The 15182-nt window shown below is 41.0% G+C and overlaps 1 protein-coding gene across 1 annotated transcript in view; it reads right to left on the reverse strand.

Moving 5' to 3' along the window:
• Positions 1-15182, reverse strand: part of LOC133991099 (disks large homolog 1-like) — a 132334-nt gene that overhangs the window by 59561 nt on the left and 57591 nt on the right. The window contains 1 exon segment of the mRNA XM_062429570.1: positions 628-792. Coding sequence (XP_062285554.1) covers positions 628-792 — 165 coding nt within the window.

The raw sequence follows: 15182 nt of genomic DNA on the forward strand, positions 1-15182 counted from the left end.
CTCAGACTTTATGAATGAACAGAGAAAGAGAGAGAAAGAGAGAGAATGTAAAGAAAGAAAGACAGAAAAACAGATCAGGACTTTACTGGCTTTTAAAGCTTCACTCTTCTTAATTTAAACTGTACAATGCTGTTAGAAGTATTTCCTTTAACAACCAATATTTAGGTGCAAACATGCCGGCATTATTCTTTAAGTTTTAAGTTGTTTTTTTCTTTAATCAAATTGGACCCTGAACAGTATATAAAAGGTTAGGATGCATCTTTTATTCTCTGGTTTAATCTGTTTTTATTTGTTATCTGATTTCTTTGGGTTTTAAATTTGTTCTTCAACTTTCTTTTATGTGTTTAATGCAGCGTTGCTATGACGACCCCGCTCACGTTGAGGAGGAACTATAGTAATGGAAAAGGTTCCTGGTACCAAACCGAGTCGAGTCGAGCCGTGCTAGAACTGTATAGCGGAAAACCGCCATTACTGTCCACTTGCTGCTGTAATAATGCAAATTTCCCCATTGTGGGACTAATAAAGTAATAACTGATCTTAAAATGAAGCCGGCAGACTTTATGTTTCCTAACCTCAGCCAGTAAAATCTCAACCTGCAGACAGAGAGACGAGCCCTCGCTCTCCTACCTTCATGGGCGAGATGTGAGCGTGGGTGACGTATCCGTGCACGTTCTCGATCTGGGAAAGGTTCTTCTCTGCGACCTGGACCAGCTCCGCCCCCACCGCCTCCTCCGTCAGCTGGGGGGAGCTCTGATCCTGGGGAGACGAGTCCTCATCGTGGTGCCGGTACTTCTGAAAAAAACAGGAGAAACACAAACACTGTTAGGGATGAAATCTGCTGCTGCTGGATTATTAAGATCGGAGGGTTTAACGTCCTGAGCATCGTCTGACAGGAGAAGCTCATTTTATTACACCTTCTTTCATCTTTATTCTTTATTCTAAATCAAACCAGAGGGAGAAATATGCTCGTCTGTTACGTCATGTTAACACAAAACCACTCAAATAGAAGAGATGAGGACTTCCAACATTTATCCTTTTTAAACATCTGACACATTTAAATATTGTGATATTTGACTTTTAACTTAAAATACAGCCGTTCCTCTCCCACAGAGACGCTGGAAAACCTATTAATGCTTTTATTTCTAAAGCAGTCACTTATGAAACTACAACTGCTGCTCGACTTTTAACCAAAAACATGAAGAGTGAGAACATTACTCCAGTTTCAGCTTCACTTCATTGGCTCCAAGTATCTGTTAGAATAGATTTGAAGCTTCTTTTACTGGTTTTGTGGGGACCGGCCGACATCACAGACCCTCAGACATTTTCAAAGTGCAGTTTTCTTTAATTATACTCTACCTTAAAGCTATAAGAGAACATTATTAAACAACAGTTGAAAAGACATTTAATCTGGCTTTTATTTAAGTGTCCTTTTAACTTATATTTACCAAATGTTTTTCTCTGTGAAGAACTTTTAGCTACATCTCTTGTATGAAAGCTGCTCTATAAAGTTTATTTTTATCATTGTTATTATTATTATAAGATGTCTCTTTACTGTAAATAACTGGATATATACTGGAAAGCCAAAAGCAACTTAACCAGAAACCTCCAGCTGTTGATATATTTATGTTTTTCTAGTTAAATGAGGAAGAATCATAAAGATAACTCTTCATTTAAACTAAATAAATCAGCTGTACTTCTTTTTAATATTAATAAAACAACCAAAAAGACTCCAGTTGTAATAAACTGTGAGTGCAGATGTGATGTGTGTGTGACTGTCTAAGTGAGTGAGTGAGTGTGAGAGAGAGAGAGAGAGAGAGAGAGAGAGAGAGAGAGTGAGTGAGTGAGTGAGTGAGTGAGTGAGTGAGTGAGTGTGTGTGTGTGTGTTTGAGAGTGTGTGTGTGTGTGTGTATGAGAGAGAGAGAGTGTGTGTGTTTGAGAGTGTGTGTGAGTGTGAGTGTGAGAGTGAGTGAGTGTGTGTGTGTGTGTGTGTGTTTGAGAGTGTGTGAGTGTGAGTGAGTGAGTGAGTGAGTGTGTGTGTGTGTGTATCTGTCTGTGTGAGTTTGTGTGTGTGTGTGTGAGTGAGTGAGTGAGTGAGTGAGTGAGTGAGTGAGTGAGTGAGTGAGTGAGTGAGTGAGTGAGTGAGTGAGTGAGTGAGTGAGTGAGTGAGTGAGTGAGTGAGTGAGTGTGTGTGTGAGTGAGTGAGTGAGTGAGTGAGTGAGTGAGTGAGTGAGTGAGTGAGTGAGTGAGTGAGTGAGTGAGTGAGTGTGTGTGTGTGTGTGTGTGTGTAGATGAGTCAGAGATGTGAGTGTTACTCAGAGAGGTTTAATGTTGACAGGTGAAACGACTCTCGACTCTCGGCCGTTACATAACCAGCTGCAGCACGAAACCACACAAACCGACCAATCACAGCAGGTTAACGGGTGGAAATGGATCAGATTATTGATCGTTGAGTTTTCAACCCTGAGTCGCTTCACGTTATTTATCAATGTGGGAACAGCTGATAGTTGAATATGTGACTCTCTGGTTTTCAGCTGTCACACATGAACGAGACAAACATGCTGAAGTCTTTGATCAAAGGACAAATCCTGCTCATCTCCAGCTCTGTTTATATTCTCTCTGCTGGAATATCGCTGCATGATTCACAGTTAACATAAAAACTTATTGCCAATAACATAATACATGATTATGTTATTATTTTATTGGTTCAGAAATATTACTATGCAGCAGGGTTCTCGCTCCTTTCTTGATATAATTTTCCAGGACTTTTTCAGCTGCTACAGTTTGACAGACAAGTTATCACTCCATACACACACGGGGCGGAGGTAGAGTGGTCGTCCACCAATTGGAAGATTGGCGGTTCGATTCCCGGCTCCTCCAATCCACATGTCGATGTGTCCTTGAGTAGACAATTTGTGCCAATGGTGTGTGAATGAGAATGAATTGTGAGCTTCCCCTGATGAGCAGGTGTAGTGATAGTAATGAGATGTAGTGTAAAAAGCGCTTTGAGTGGTCGTAACGACTAGAAAAAGCGCTATATAAGTACGATAGATGGATAATACTTTGTCAGACAGGTCTGACATTTTTCTTGCGTCCATCAGCAGCTCCATTGCAAAGACAAACATGCAACACCAACACAAAAACAGTGACACATCAAGATTATAGCTCCTCCTAGTGGCTGAAAGTAGTGCTGGGCAATTAATTGAAAAATAATGGAAACCGACATTTAGAAACTCTAATCGACTTAATCTTGCTCATGTCAATTAATGGTGGTGTTCACCGTTGCCATGACAGCAAAGGTTGCATATCGTTAATGATCATTTTAACCCAAACCAGGATCTTTACATAGTTCTGATCAAGTAAACTAGACATTAACCACAGTGTCATACCTTAAAACATCATTATTTTCCCTCCCTAAAGATCCTCATATGTGAGGGCAGCAGAGTAAAATACAAAACAAAAGAAACTATGAAAATACATAAATGTTCATCAAGGCAGTAGATAATCGTTCATTCATCATAATCGAGGTTAACGGTTCAACTAATAGTGATTTTGATTGTTGTCATAATCGTCCAGCTCCAGCTGAAAGTAGCCGTTAATAAACCTGAATACTAAACCACAACAGCTCAGTGAGTAAAGGACGACAGCACAAAGATCGACTTTAGACCCATGCTAACGATTATTCTATTATTTGGTTTTAATGACTCAAACGTAGAAAAAACCTGTGACACACGAAGCGTTGACAGCAGGTTGAAGCCTGACTCTTCTACATGTTCACCGCAGGTTCTGAACACAATACAGTCACAATGGAGACAATGAAAAGAAAACTACAACTAAGATAATTTTATCTGCTGTTCACTTTAGTTTCAGTTAGTTTTGCTTTTGTTCATTGTAGTTTTTATTTAGTTTTAGTGAACTATAATAACCCTGGTTTCTACATATGTTCACCTCAGTTTCTGACCACGTTTAACATCAGACCATGAATAACAGGAAACCACCGAAAGCATCACATGTTCCTCTCAACAGGAAACAGAGGTATCTTTCCTCTGATGAGCAGACTAACTGTCACTGATCCGGCTCTGTGAGGGAAAGTTTCACACTTCAAAGAGACGTTAATCTGAACCAGATTATCCTCCCGTCTGATTGGCTGCCGGATGAGCCGTTACACTCTCCTGTGATTGGCAGGTCAGTTCAGGAGGACAGGGCCGTCGCCTAGCAACCGCCAACCGGATGCTGCGCGGAGAGAAACTGCTGGATGTGTTTTAACTTCAGAGAGATTTTATTAGTCACACATAAACTGTCCCCTGTGAGGAGCCGTAGTGTGAAACAATCGTCCTCTGAAGATAAAAACAGCCGAGTCGAGCGAGCGGTGATTCAGCCGAGTTACCGCGGCAACGCTACCGAAATCGACCGCCGCGAGAAACAAAGCGGATGTTCGACCTGAACGAAGATAAAAACTCACAAAGAACCAAGAAGTGGAACTGTGCAACTTTCTTGTATGAAAAGTGCGATAAAAATAAAGTTACTATCATTATTATTTATCTTTTTTTTTTTGGCATCTTTACTTTAAAAATTATCAGATTGATTCTTCTGTTATATAAAATAGTTGCAGGTTGATTTTCTGCCATTACAGCTGCTGTTTTAACTCAGTTGGTGCAGAAATGACTTGATGATTTATTCATGGAGATAAATAAACAAGTTTTTCACCTGAACTTCAAAACCCAAAAATAACCTAAACCAATGATAATGAGGACTGTGTTTATTTAGTGTGAACTGAGCCTTTAAATCCTTTGCTTTATCGGTTTATTGGTTTCTGAGCCAACAGACGGACCGTCCATTCATCACGCTGAACATTTGGTTAATTCATGAAGCTCAAACTCCTCCGCAGTCAAGAGGTGTGAACGAAGACGAGCCGACGAGAAATAAAAAGAGAATGAACGTGTTTCTACCACTGATCTGTTAATATTATATATAACAGATAAACAGCTTCAGAGGCTTTAAAGCTCAGGATCTGCTCCCACACACCATGTTTCCACTTATACAGGTTACACTTTTCTGTGGTATGTGAAACTCAGAACACATATTTATTCTTACTTTCCACGGACTTTAAATGTTTTTATTACTTGTTGCTTTTGTGATGTGATATCTCATATGTTGATTGTTTATTAGCAGTGGAAGAATAACTGAGATCTTTTACTGTATATCGATGTAAAACTACTCTATTAATGATCGTTACTTAATGTGCTTTAGTGACAGTTTGCTGCTTTTCTTTGTTGTTGCAGTAAATTGAATATCTGAATGTTTTTGGACTGAAAAGCAAACTGAAGACAGAGTTTCATCAACTAATCTGCAAATGAACTAATAACTAAAATCTGTCCTATTGTCACATTCAGACACACAGCTGCTGACGTTAATCTGCCGTTCATCGCCGTGTTTAGACCCTCGTCACATGACCTCAGTCCTGTTTTTCTTTAATGATTTCTCTGAACTAAAATCATCAGGATAAAGGATATTATATAATATAATGATGCTATTAGTGAAGGTGTCGGTTCGTCTCCTCTGACACACGCTGGATGATAATCTGCTTCCCTGAGTTAATCTGTGACCTCTGACCTGTAATCCAGCTTTAATTAAATCAGCTATTGTTCTGCTTCATCTCCATCAACTACAAACCATCACTGTAGTTTCTCTTCCTACTGGGTTTACCGTCCGACGGTCAGTGATAAATAAATAAGGTTTAACAAGATGATCAGTTCATAAATATGTTTTAAAAGCAGCATCAGGTTTGTTAAAATGTACATTTAGTATTTTTGTTGGTTTTTATATAATTTGAAATGACATTTGCACCATTTTTTACCAAAAGTAAGACTGAATGCTCCTGAAAATGTCAAATGGGGTAACCACAAAAGAATGATAAATATTACATATTTTATCACCTACAGTGTATTTAAGTGGACTTATACTAATAATGACTTCATTTAAAACATGTAAATGTTTCCTGATCTCCATGGTTACCAGAGTAAATGTAATATGTAGAACAATTGTATTCCATTACCTTTATTTAATATAAAAGTTATAATGTAAGATCATGCCAAACTAGTTGATATGGTGTTTTATTGACAATTTACTGTTTTTAAGCAAGTTGAATTATTTGGTACAAAGTTTTTATGGTTACACCACTTAGACATTTTTGCCATAATCCTCTAATATATTCTCTCTAAATGGATTAAAAGCAGAAATTTGATGCTGGGTCCACGAAAAAAGAATGTGTGAAGTTATTCATACGTTTATTTTCACATTTTAACCCTTTAAATTTAAACTAAACCACATGGACACTAAATAAAACAGGACTTTTTACTCTTGATGAAGTACTTTTACTTTGCCGTGCTGGTATTTTTCTGCAGTAGCGGCTCTCAGTACTTCACACACACACACAGAGGTTCTGGGTGAGCGGCAGATGGAGAAGCATCAGGAGGCTTCGGGCAAAATGAGCCGTCACGACACTCGAAGGGGGAAAAACACAAAGAAGCTCAGGAAGAGCGGCTGAGAGCTGAGCGAGGCCATCGGGTTACAGGTTCGACTCCCTCGCCAGCGTCGCCCACACACACGTTAAATATAACCACGAGATAAAAAAAAAAAAGACGGACTCTCGTTTCTGCCGCTTTATTCTGAATTCAATGCTGACATTTCAGCAGCTGGGTTTTAAAATGTTAAAAGAAAAGGTGACGATGTGAACGACAAACAGCCCACTCACTCTGGATGAGAGCAGAGCAAATGGAGATGTAGGAGGCAGTGGGGGGGGAGGGGAGGGGGGGGGTTTCCAGTCATGACACTGTCTGCCTAAAGAGAACCATCCTCCTCCTCCTCCTCTTCCTCCTCGTCTCTCTCAGAGCTGTCGTGGAGGAGGAGGAGGAGGAGGCACAGCGCCGACTCCTGCCTGCCAAAAGCTGCTATAAATAGGAGCATCACCACGGAGCGGATGTAGCAGGATGTTCAGGAGGAGGAGGAGGAGGAGGAGGAGGATTTCTGGATAATTCAGGGATGAGATGAAGAGGAATATATAGAGGTAAAATATGAGAAGAGCCAACAGAGGAAACTGAAAACAGACTGATCTGAGCCTGTAGTGAATATTAAAGGTAGAGTCAGCGAGTAAACAGGAAACAAACAAAACGGGTCGGAGCTGCACGAAATTACTCCAGCCAATCAACAGGGGGCAGTGTTTCAGTGTCACATTTCTACACAGACTCACAGATTGTTGTCTACTGTTACAACAAGAATTGCTACTGTTTGCACCTTTTTTGCACCTCTTGTAGATTGTTATTGTTGTATTTATGTCTTAAGTTGTTTTTAATGGTCTTAAGTGTTGTTATGGCTCAGTGAATGCTATCTAAATATCATTATATTGTTGTCTGACCCTCAATATAATGACAATAAAGCTACTAAACTAAACTAAAAATTGATGTTTCTCTGCACTGGTACTTTTTTAGTATCTGCTCTGCCGAGGTTCCCAGCAAGCTGAGCCGATACTAAAATGTGACGTCAACAGACTGCCGGCCACTGATTGGTCAGAGAGTCACTATTGACCAGCATGTCATTGATAAACAGAGGAGATAATAAAACTGTTGTGGAGGACCATTTTATCTATTTTCAACATTAAAAAATTGATCAGGAATCGATAAGCAGAATAGATCCTTAACCTTCGTGTCGTCCTCCAGGGTCAAACTGACCCCGTCTGTTTTGAATGTTCCTTCTTTCCTTCCTCCATCCCCTTTCTTCCTTCCTTCTGTCCTTCCTTCCTTTCTTCCTTCCTTCCTCCTTCTATCTTTCTTTCCTCCCCCTTCCTTCTTTCCTCGGTCCTTCTTTCCTCCCTTCCTCTTTTCCTTTCTCCCTCGCTCCCTCCTACGTTCCTTCCTTCCCTCTTCCTTCCTTCCTTTCCTTCCTCCCTTCTTTCCTCCCTTCCTTCCTCCCTCCTTTCCTTCCTTCTTTCCTCCGTCCTTCTTTTCCTTCCTTCCTCCCTTCCATCCTTCCTTTCTTGACTCAAGGACGACGTCATTGAGAGTCAGTCGAAGCTCAAACAAAGACTTAAAAAACTGATAAAGAGTAAAAGCTAAAAGCATTTGGATGTAAACACACCTGGATGTTGATGTTTCGTCTCTTGTCTGAATGTTCGGCTCACTAAACGCTTCACAGCTCTATGATTGATAACTTCCGGCAGAATCTATCGATCGATCGATGGCGGCGGATCAATGAGGCTTAATTAAGACCAGCTGCAATCAAACTGCCATAGAGCAGAAGTTACAGTCTAACCCTAAACCGCTACGAGCTTCTCGACCAATCAGATCCAGGCAGCATGAAGGATCGGGGGTTCAGAGGTCAACGCACCGATGATGTCACTGTCCAATCAGAGCCAAGCGGGCAAAAGGTCAACAGATTTAAATTAGTATGTTTATTTAACCCTCCTGTCGTCCTCCCGTAAAAATTGACCCTGAATCTTTAGACTGTTCCTTCGTTCCTTCCTTCCTCCCTCTTTCTTTAAATTTTCTTTCGTTCTTCCCCTCCTTCCCTCTTTCTTTGCTGCCTCCTCCTTCCATACTTGTTTCCTCACTTCCTTCCTCTTTTCCTCCCTCCCTCCCTCCTTACTCCTTTCCTTCCTTCCTCATTCCTTCTTTCCTCCCTCCCTTCTTTCCTTCCTCCTGTCATTCCTTCCACCTTTCCTTCTTTCCTCACTTCCTTCCTTCCTCCTTTCCTTCCTCCCTTCCTTACTTCCGTCCTCTTTTCCTACCTCCCTCCCTCACTCCTTTCCTTCCTCATTCCTTCCTTCCTTTCTCTCTTCTTTCCTTCCTTCTTCCTGTCATTCCTTCTTCCTGTCATACCTTCCACCTTTCCTTCCTCCCTTCCTTCCTCCTTTCCTTCCTCCTTTCCTTCTCTCCTTACTTCCTTCCTCTTTTCCTCCCTCATTCCTTCCTTCCTTATTTCCTCCCTCCCTTCCTTCCTTCCTTGACCTGAGGACAACAGGAGGGTTATATAATGTGCTTAAGTACAATTTCCAGGTGCTTGTTCTTCATTTATTGTGTGAAAAAGACATTTAATCATATTATTCCAGTGAAGCTTTAAGTTTAATTCCCTTTGATGTGATAAAACTGTTAATTTACCTTCTTGTTTATTGTTCTTTCTAGTTTTTCTCTCCACTTTGATGATGTAACGCTGTAAATTCCCCCGTCATTGGACTTAAAAAAGGAAATATCTTATTTTATATGGTAAGTACCTGAAGTGGAGAGTGAGTCACATTTTCTTTCATACTGTACAAATAATCATAATAATTTAAAAGAGTTAATATTTCTAGGTAATTACTCCAGAAAACCTTCAAATATTCAGATAATACGTATAATTTAAAGGCTCGTTATTAAAACAGATGACTACATTAACACTGATCATCTGTTATTGATCACTGCTCGTAATATTTTCAATGATTGTTCTGATTGTTTCTTCTTCTGCTGTGATGATGTGTTACATGTTGGGACATCGCGAGGTGGAGAATATCGAAGCTCACTGACAACATCCTGAACTTTGATTAGGACTGTGTTTCCTCTTTCATTAACAGACGACATCATGATAAAAAGCTGAGCCTGGTTCAACTTTTTGGCCCAAACACTGAAATAATACAAGCTGCTCATCACTGTGAATTAAACACTGAAACCATCCTGGAGACGACCAATCAGCTGATCTGCTGTTTGGCATGATCTTACATTATAACTTTTATATTAAATAAAGGTAATGGAATACAATTGTTCTAAATATTACATTTACTCTGGGTTACCATGGAGATCAGGAAACATTTACATTTACAGTTACTTTAGGAGATATTTAACTATGTGTATAATGAAGTGATGCCCAGTGTCCAGTTAGTGTAACCAGTATCTTTCATAAAGATCTGATTATATACAGGAAAATTAATGTGAACTAAAATGTAGAATATATAATCCACTTTAGCAACGCAACACTGTTTTTTTTTTTGTTTTTTTAAAAACAAATTTTACATTATTTGTCAAAACATATATTTTTTTTTAAAGGTTGTTTTAAGGATATGTTCTGCTCAATATTGATAAATGCTTTAAAATTTAAATGTAAAAATACATATTTTCATTTAATCTTTTTTAAATGAAGTAATTATTAGTATAAGTCCACTTAAATACACTGTAGGTGATAAAATATGTAATATGTATCATTCTTTTGTGGTTACACCATTTGACATTTTCAGGAGCATTCAGTCTTACTTTTGGTAAAAAAAAAAATGGTGCAAATGTCATTTCAAATTATATAAAACCAACAAAAATACTAAATGTACATTTTATATAAAACCTTAATTCCACATTGATGCAGTTTTCTCTTATTGATCTTTTTTAATATATTGATTATATTGAACTGGGCATAACTCGGACCTCCATGATGTCTTGCTGCGGAGCCGCTGAGTTCAGTCTGAATTTATCTCCTATAAAACCAACAAAAATACTAAATGTACATTTTAACAAACCTGATGCTGCTTTTAAATCTAGTTTAACTGATTTATGAATTCATCGTCTTACCAACATTTATTATCACTGAGCCTTAAACCAATAAATCAGGTTATAATCAGTTATCTGTTCCTCTTCTCATTAACTGAACATCTGTATTTTCACCACAAGCTTTAATTTTCCATATTAAAATATTAAATCTCATAAAATGCTCAATAATCTTCATCATCTGTACTCAGCAGACAAACATCAGCAGCTCTCACTGCTCAGCACATGTTGACCACACATGCACGTGCCGCCAGCCTGCCACTGACGCAGCCGCGCCGGCCAATCACGGCTCAGCGTTGCTGCAAACAGAGCCTCCGATTGGTGGGCTCAGTGGAGCAGAGACGACAGGCGGCTCGGCCGACCAACGGGCGTCACGACGGGTCAAACGGTAAACACAGACTGTCGCTGACAACAAGGTAACGGGTTGTTTCTCCCTCAGCTGCGTCTGACAGGCAGCTGAATCTCATCACACATTTAAACTGTTTCAAAGGTTTAAAATTCTTCTTTTTCTCGTGTGTTTTCTGACATGTGTTTAGTTTCTCTTCTCTGTGATGCTGCAGCCTTTTCTCTGTCTCACCCACACAAGTCTGCTGCTGCCTCGGTTCATGTTCAGAGTCTCTGCTCTACGTCAGCTTCCTGTTTTATTTCAGACACAGTAAGGAGTAAATGTGAAGGCTGAGTAGGTAGAAAACATTCATCCGTGTTAAATGTGACTCATCTGTGGGCTTAATGTCTGTAAACACGCCTGAATCCTGCAGCCAGTTTATTACAACTTCAGTTTGATGAGATAACTTCACTTCCATTTTTCATGATTACTTATTTAACCTTCCTGTCGTCCTCCCGGGTCAAATCGACCCCGTCTGTTTTGACTGTTTCTTCTTTCCTCCCTTCCTTCCTTCCATCCTTACCCCCTCCTTCCTTCCTTACTGCTTCCTTCCTTCCTTCCATCCTTCCTTACTCCCTCCTTTCCTTCCTTCCTTCTTTCCATCTGTCTTCTCTTCCTTCCATCTTTCCTTCCTCCCTTCCATCTGTCTTCTCTTCCTTCCTTCCTTCCATCCATCCTTCCTTCCATCTTTCATTCCTTCCTTCCTTCCATCTGTGTTCTCTTCCTTCCTTCCATCTTTCCTTTCTTCCTCCCTTATTTCCTTCCTTCCTTCCATCTTTCCTTCCATCCTTCATCCATCCATCTTTCCTCCCTTCCTTCCATCTTTCATTCCTTCCATCCATCCATCCTTCCATCTTTCCTTCCATCTTTCCTTTCTTCCTCCCTTCCTTACATCCTTCCATCTTTCCTTCCTTCTTCCTCCCTCCTTTCCTTCCTTCCTTCTTCCTTCCTTCCTACCTTCCTTCCTCCTTTCCTTCCTTCTTCCTCCCTTCTATCATTCCTTCCTTCCATCCTTCCTTTCCTTCCTTCCATCTTTCCTTCCTTCCTTGGCTTGAGGACAACAGGAGGGTTAAGAAAGTTAAATGTAAATATTCACTTGTGCTCGCTTTGTTTTTACAGTTTTTGTTGGAGAAATGTTCAAATACTAAACTTCTTATCACTTTTTGATTGATCAGGGAATGATTGAAGTGTTGCCATGGTTACAAATTACCTCGTAAATACAGGCTGTGCATCACTTATACAGATCAGCAGATGGATTTAACAGTTTATCTGCTGAATTTGTGCCAAAAATCACATATAAACACACATATAAACACACACACACACACACATACATATAAACACACATATATATATATTTATATATGATCAGAGCTGCTGAGGTCGGTCCAGACTGAGTGCTGCTCCGGTTCGTTTTAAAGCTGTCAATCAAATCAGGTGACAGATAAACAACCGAGCTGCTTCCAGGTGAACTCTGACGACCTGAACAATAAACTAACTGCACACATGTGATTAAAGCTTCAATAAAAAAGTTAAACTATAATTAATCATCATCTGTCCAAGAAGAGATCTGTTAAATAAATCATGTATTTAATGTGCAAATCATTTAATTATCAACTATCTTTTGGTTTGGATGCATTCAACTGAACTACAGACACTAAAATAATCTTTAATAAAGTTAGATTTGATGATTCCAGCTGCTCTACTTTCATTATTTAATAATTAACGACCGAACGCTGCCGCCCTCACTGTGACCCTGCACACGCGCGCCCACGTGCAGCGCCCGCTCCTCCTCCCGCTCCTCGCTCTCCGGACTCTTAGCACCCACCTTGCAGCCGAACATGAGGGAGATGGTGCTGTTGGTGCAGGCCACCTTGCAGTGGCACAGCATGGGCGAGAAACACTCCACCTTCTTCCCTCCGGGGGACATCTTGCCGTCGGAGCCGGGGCAGTTGGCCGACAGCCGCCTCCTCCGGGAGCGTTGGCGGCTCCTCCCGCGCCGCCCGGCTCCGGCCGCCGCGGCTCCAGCCGCCGCGACACCTCCTCCTCCACCTCCACCTCCTCCAGCCTCTCCACTTCCTCCTCCACTGCTGCTGCTGCTCCCTGCTCTCACCATCCGCCCTCATTCCTCGCGTCGCTCCATCGCGGCGGGGAGGAAACGACTCCCAGAGCTCTTCCTTCATTCAGGGAGAACCTCCCCCCCCCCCCCTCCTCCTCTCTGCTGACCCCTCCTCCTCCTCCTCTTCCTCCTCCTTCTTCTGCTTCTTCTTCTTCTGGTAGAATATATTCCTCCTCTCCCTCTTGACCTCCTCTCAGGCGCTCGCCTCGACTCCTCTCTCCCTCGTTCTCTCGCTCGTTCTCCTCCTCTCTCCCTGTTGCGTTCCCTCTCTCTCTACTGACAAGACTGATGATGATGATGATGATGATGATGATGCCAGTGCAGTTGTGTGTTTCATGTGTGTGTGTTTAGTATGTGTTTAGTGTGTGTGTGTGTTAAGCTTTCCTCTGTGGGGGTGTGATTGGTCTCCGGGGAGAGGGGGCGAGCAAGAGAGCGACAGAAAGAGAGAGAGAGAGGCTGGTCACATGACTCATCGAAAACAAGGGGGGTTGAACGAGAGAGAGAGAGAGAGAGAGAGAGAGGGGAGGAGTGTATCCTCGGGGAAGGTAGAGCGATGTAGGACAGAGTCAGTGATGTGGAGGAGAGGAAGAGGAGGAGACAGAGGGAGAGGAAACAGGGGAAAAATAAAGGAGGATGAGAAAGAGAGGACGAAAAGTGGAAGAGCAGAGGAAGAGGAGAGAGAGACAAGAGGAGACAGAGAGAGAGGAGGAGGAGAAAGAAAAATATCACGAAGAGGAAGAAGAGGAAAGAGAAAACAAAGAAAAAAAAGAAAAGAGAGGAGTAAGGGAGAAGAGAGACACAGGAGGAGACAGAAGGAAAAGAAAGGAGAAAGAGTACAAGAAGATGAGGAGAAATGAGAAAGAAAAAGGAGAGGAAGAGGAGGAGATAGATGGAGAGGAAGCAGGGGGGGAAAATGACAGGAGAGAAAGAGGATGAGAAGTGGAAGAGCAGAGGAAGAGGAAATAAAAAAGGAGAGGAGGGGAGGGAACGAGAGATGAGGAAGAGGAGACAGGGAAATAAAAAGGAGAAAGAAAAGAGTGAGAGGAGGAAGTGAGAAAAGAGAAAAATAGGAGGAGAGAAGGAAAAGGGAGGAAGAGGAAGATAGAGTGGAAAATGATGAGGAACAAGGAGTGGAGGATCAGCTGGAGGATAAGAAAGAAGAAGAGGAGAGAAGAGGAAGGTGGAAGGTGGAAGAATGGAAGCGGAGAAGGAGGGAAAAAAGGAAAATGATGAAAAAGAGCAAAGGATCAGTTGAGAGAGAGGAAGAAAAGGAAGAGGATGAAGAGGAGCATCAGATGAAAGATTTAAAAGAAGAGAGGAAAAGAAGGAAAAGAGAAAGAAGAGGAAGAAAAGAGGAAGAGAAGGAGACTGAACTAAGAAGTGAAGGATGCGTCTCATTGGCTGGATTAAAGCGAGCTGTGATGTCATCGTTGGTTTCTTTGCAGCTTCCTGTCGGCGGCCATCTTTCCCGTTTCCTGTTTGCTGATGAAGATCCAGATTCTTCTTTAAAAATGTCGTAAAATGACGATAAATCTTCCGTCTTCCAGTCCGGCATAGCAGAACAGCTCAGAACGATTCGTCTTTAAACCGGTTTATAAACGTCGTCGTCTCCTTCACACAGGAGTCAAATGCATCGTTCTGGTTTCACTCTGAGAACTTTAACTATTTCTATATCTATTAATAGTTTTTGTGCTTCAGTAATTTAACAGCTGGAAAATACATTTTAACAGATTATAAATGTTCCAATCAAACCATCAAATAACTAATGTTCATATTTCAGCTGTGAAACAAGGAAAGCAGAAGTGATTATCTAACTTTAGCTAGTTTATTACTTATTATTATATAAAACACTGTTTTATTTTGCTTCTTCTAATAACTAAACTAACTGTCTGCTGATCAATAAAAGACTTCCAGATGTCTTAGAAGAGGATCAATACGACGAAGGTTTTCCTGCAACAAGATTAAACTCGACATGACGAGAATAAAGTTGAAATATTATGTTGATTTTAATCTCAGCGTGTCGACATTAAAGTAGAAATTTCAACAATAAAGTTAATATAACTCCTCTGTACTAAAGGGTCGACCGATACATCCGCCGGCTGATATATCGGGCCGATATTTG

Source organism: Scomber scombrus, chromosome 11 (assembly GCF_963691925.1).
Source record: "Scomber scombrus chromosome 11, fScoSco1.1, whole genome shotgun sequence".
NCBI lineage: Eukaryota > Metazoa > Chordata > Actinopteri > Scombriformes > Scombridae > Scomber > Scomber scombrus.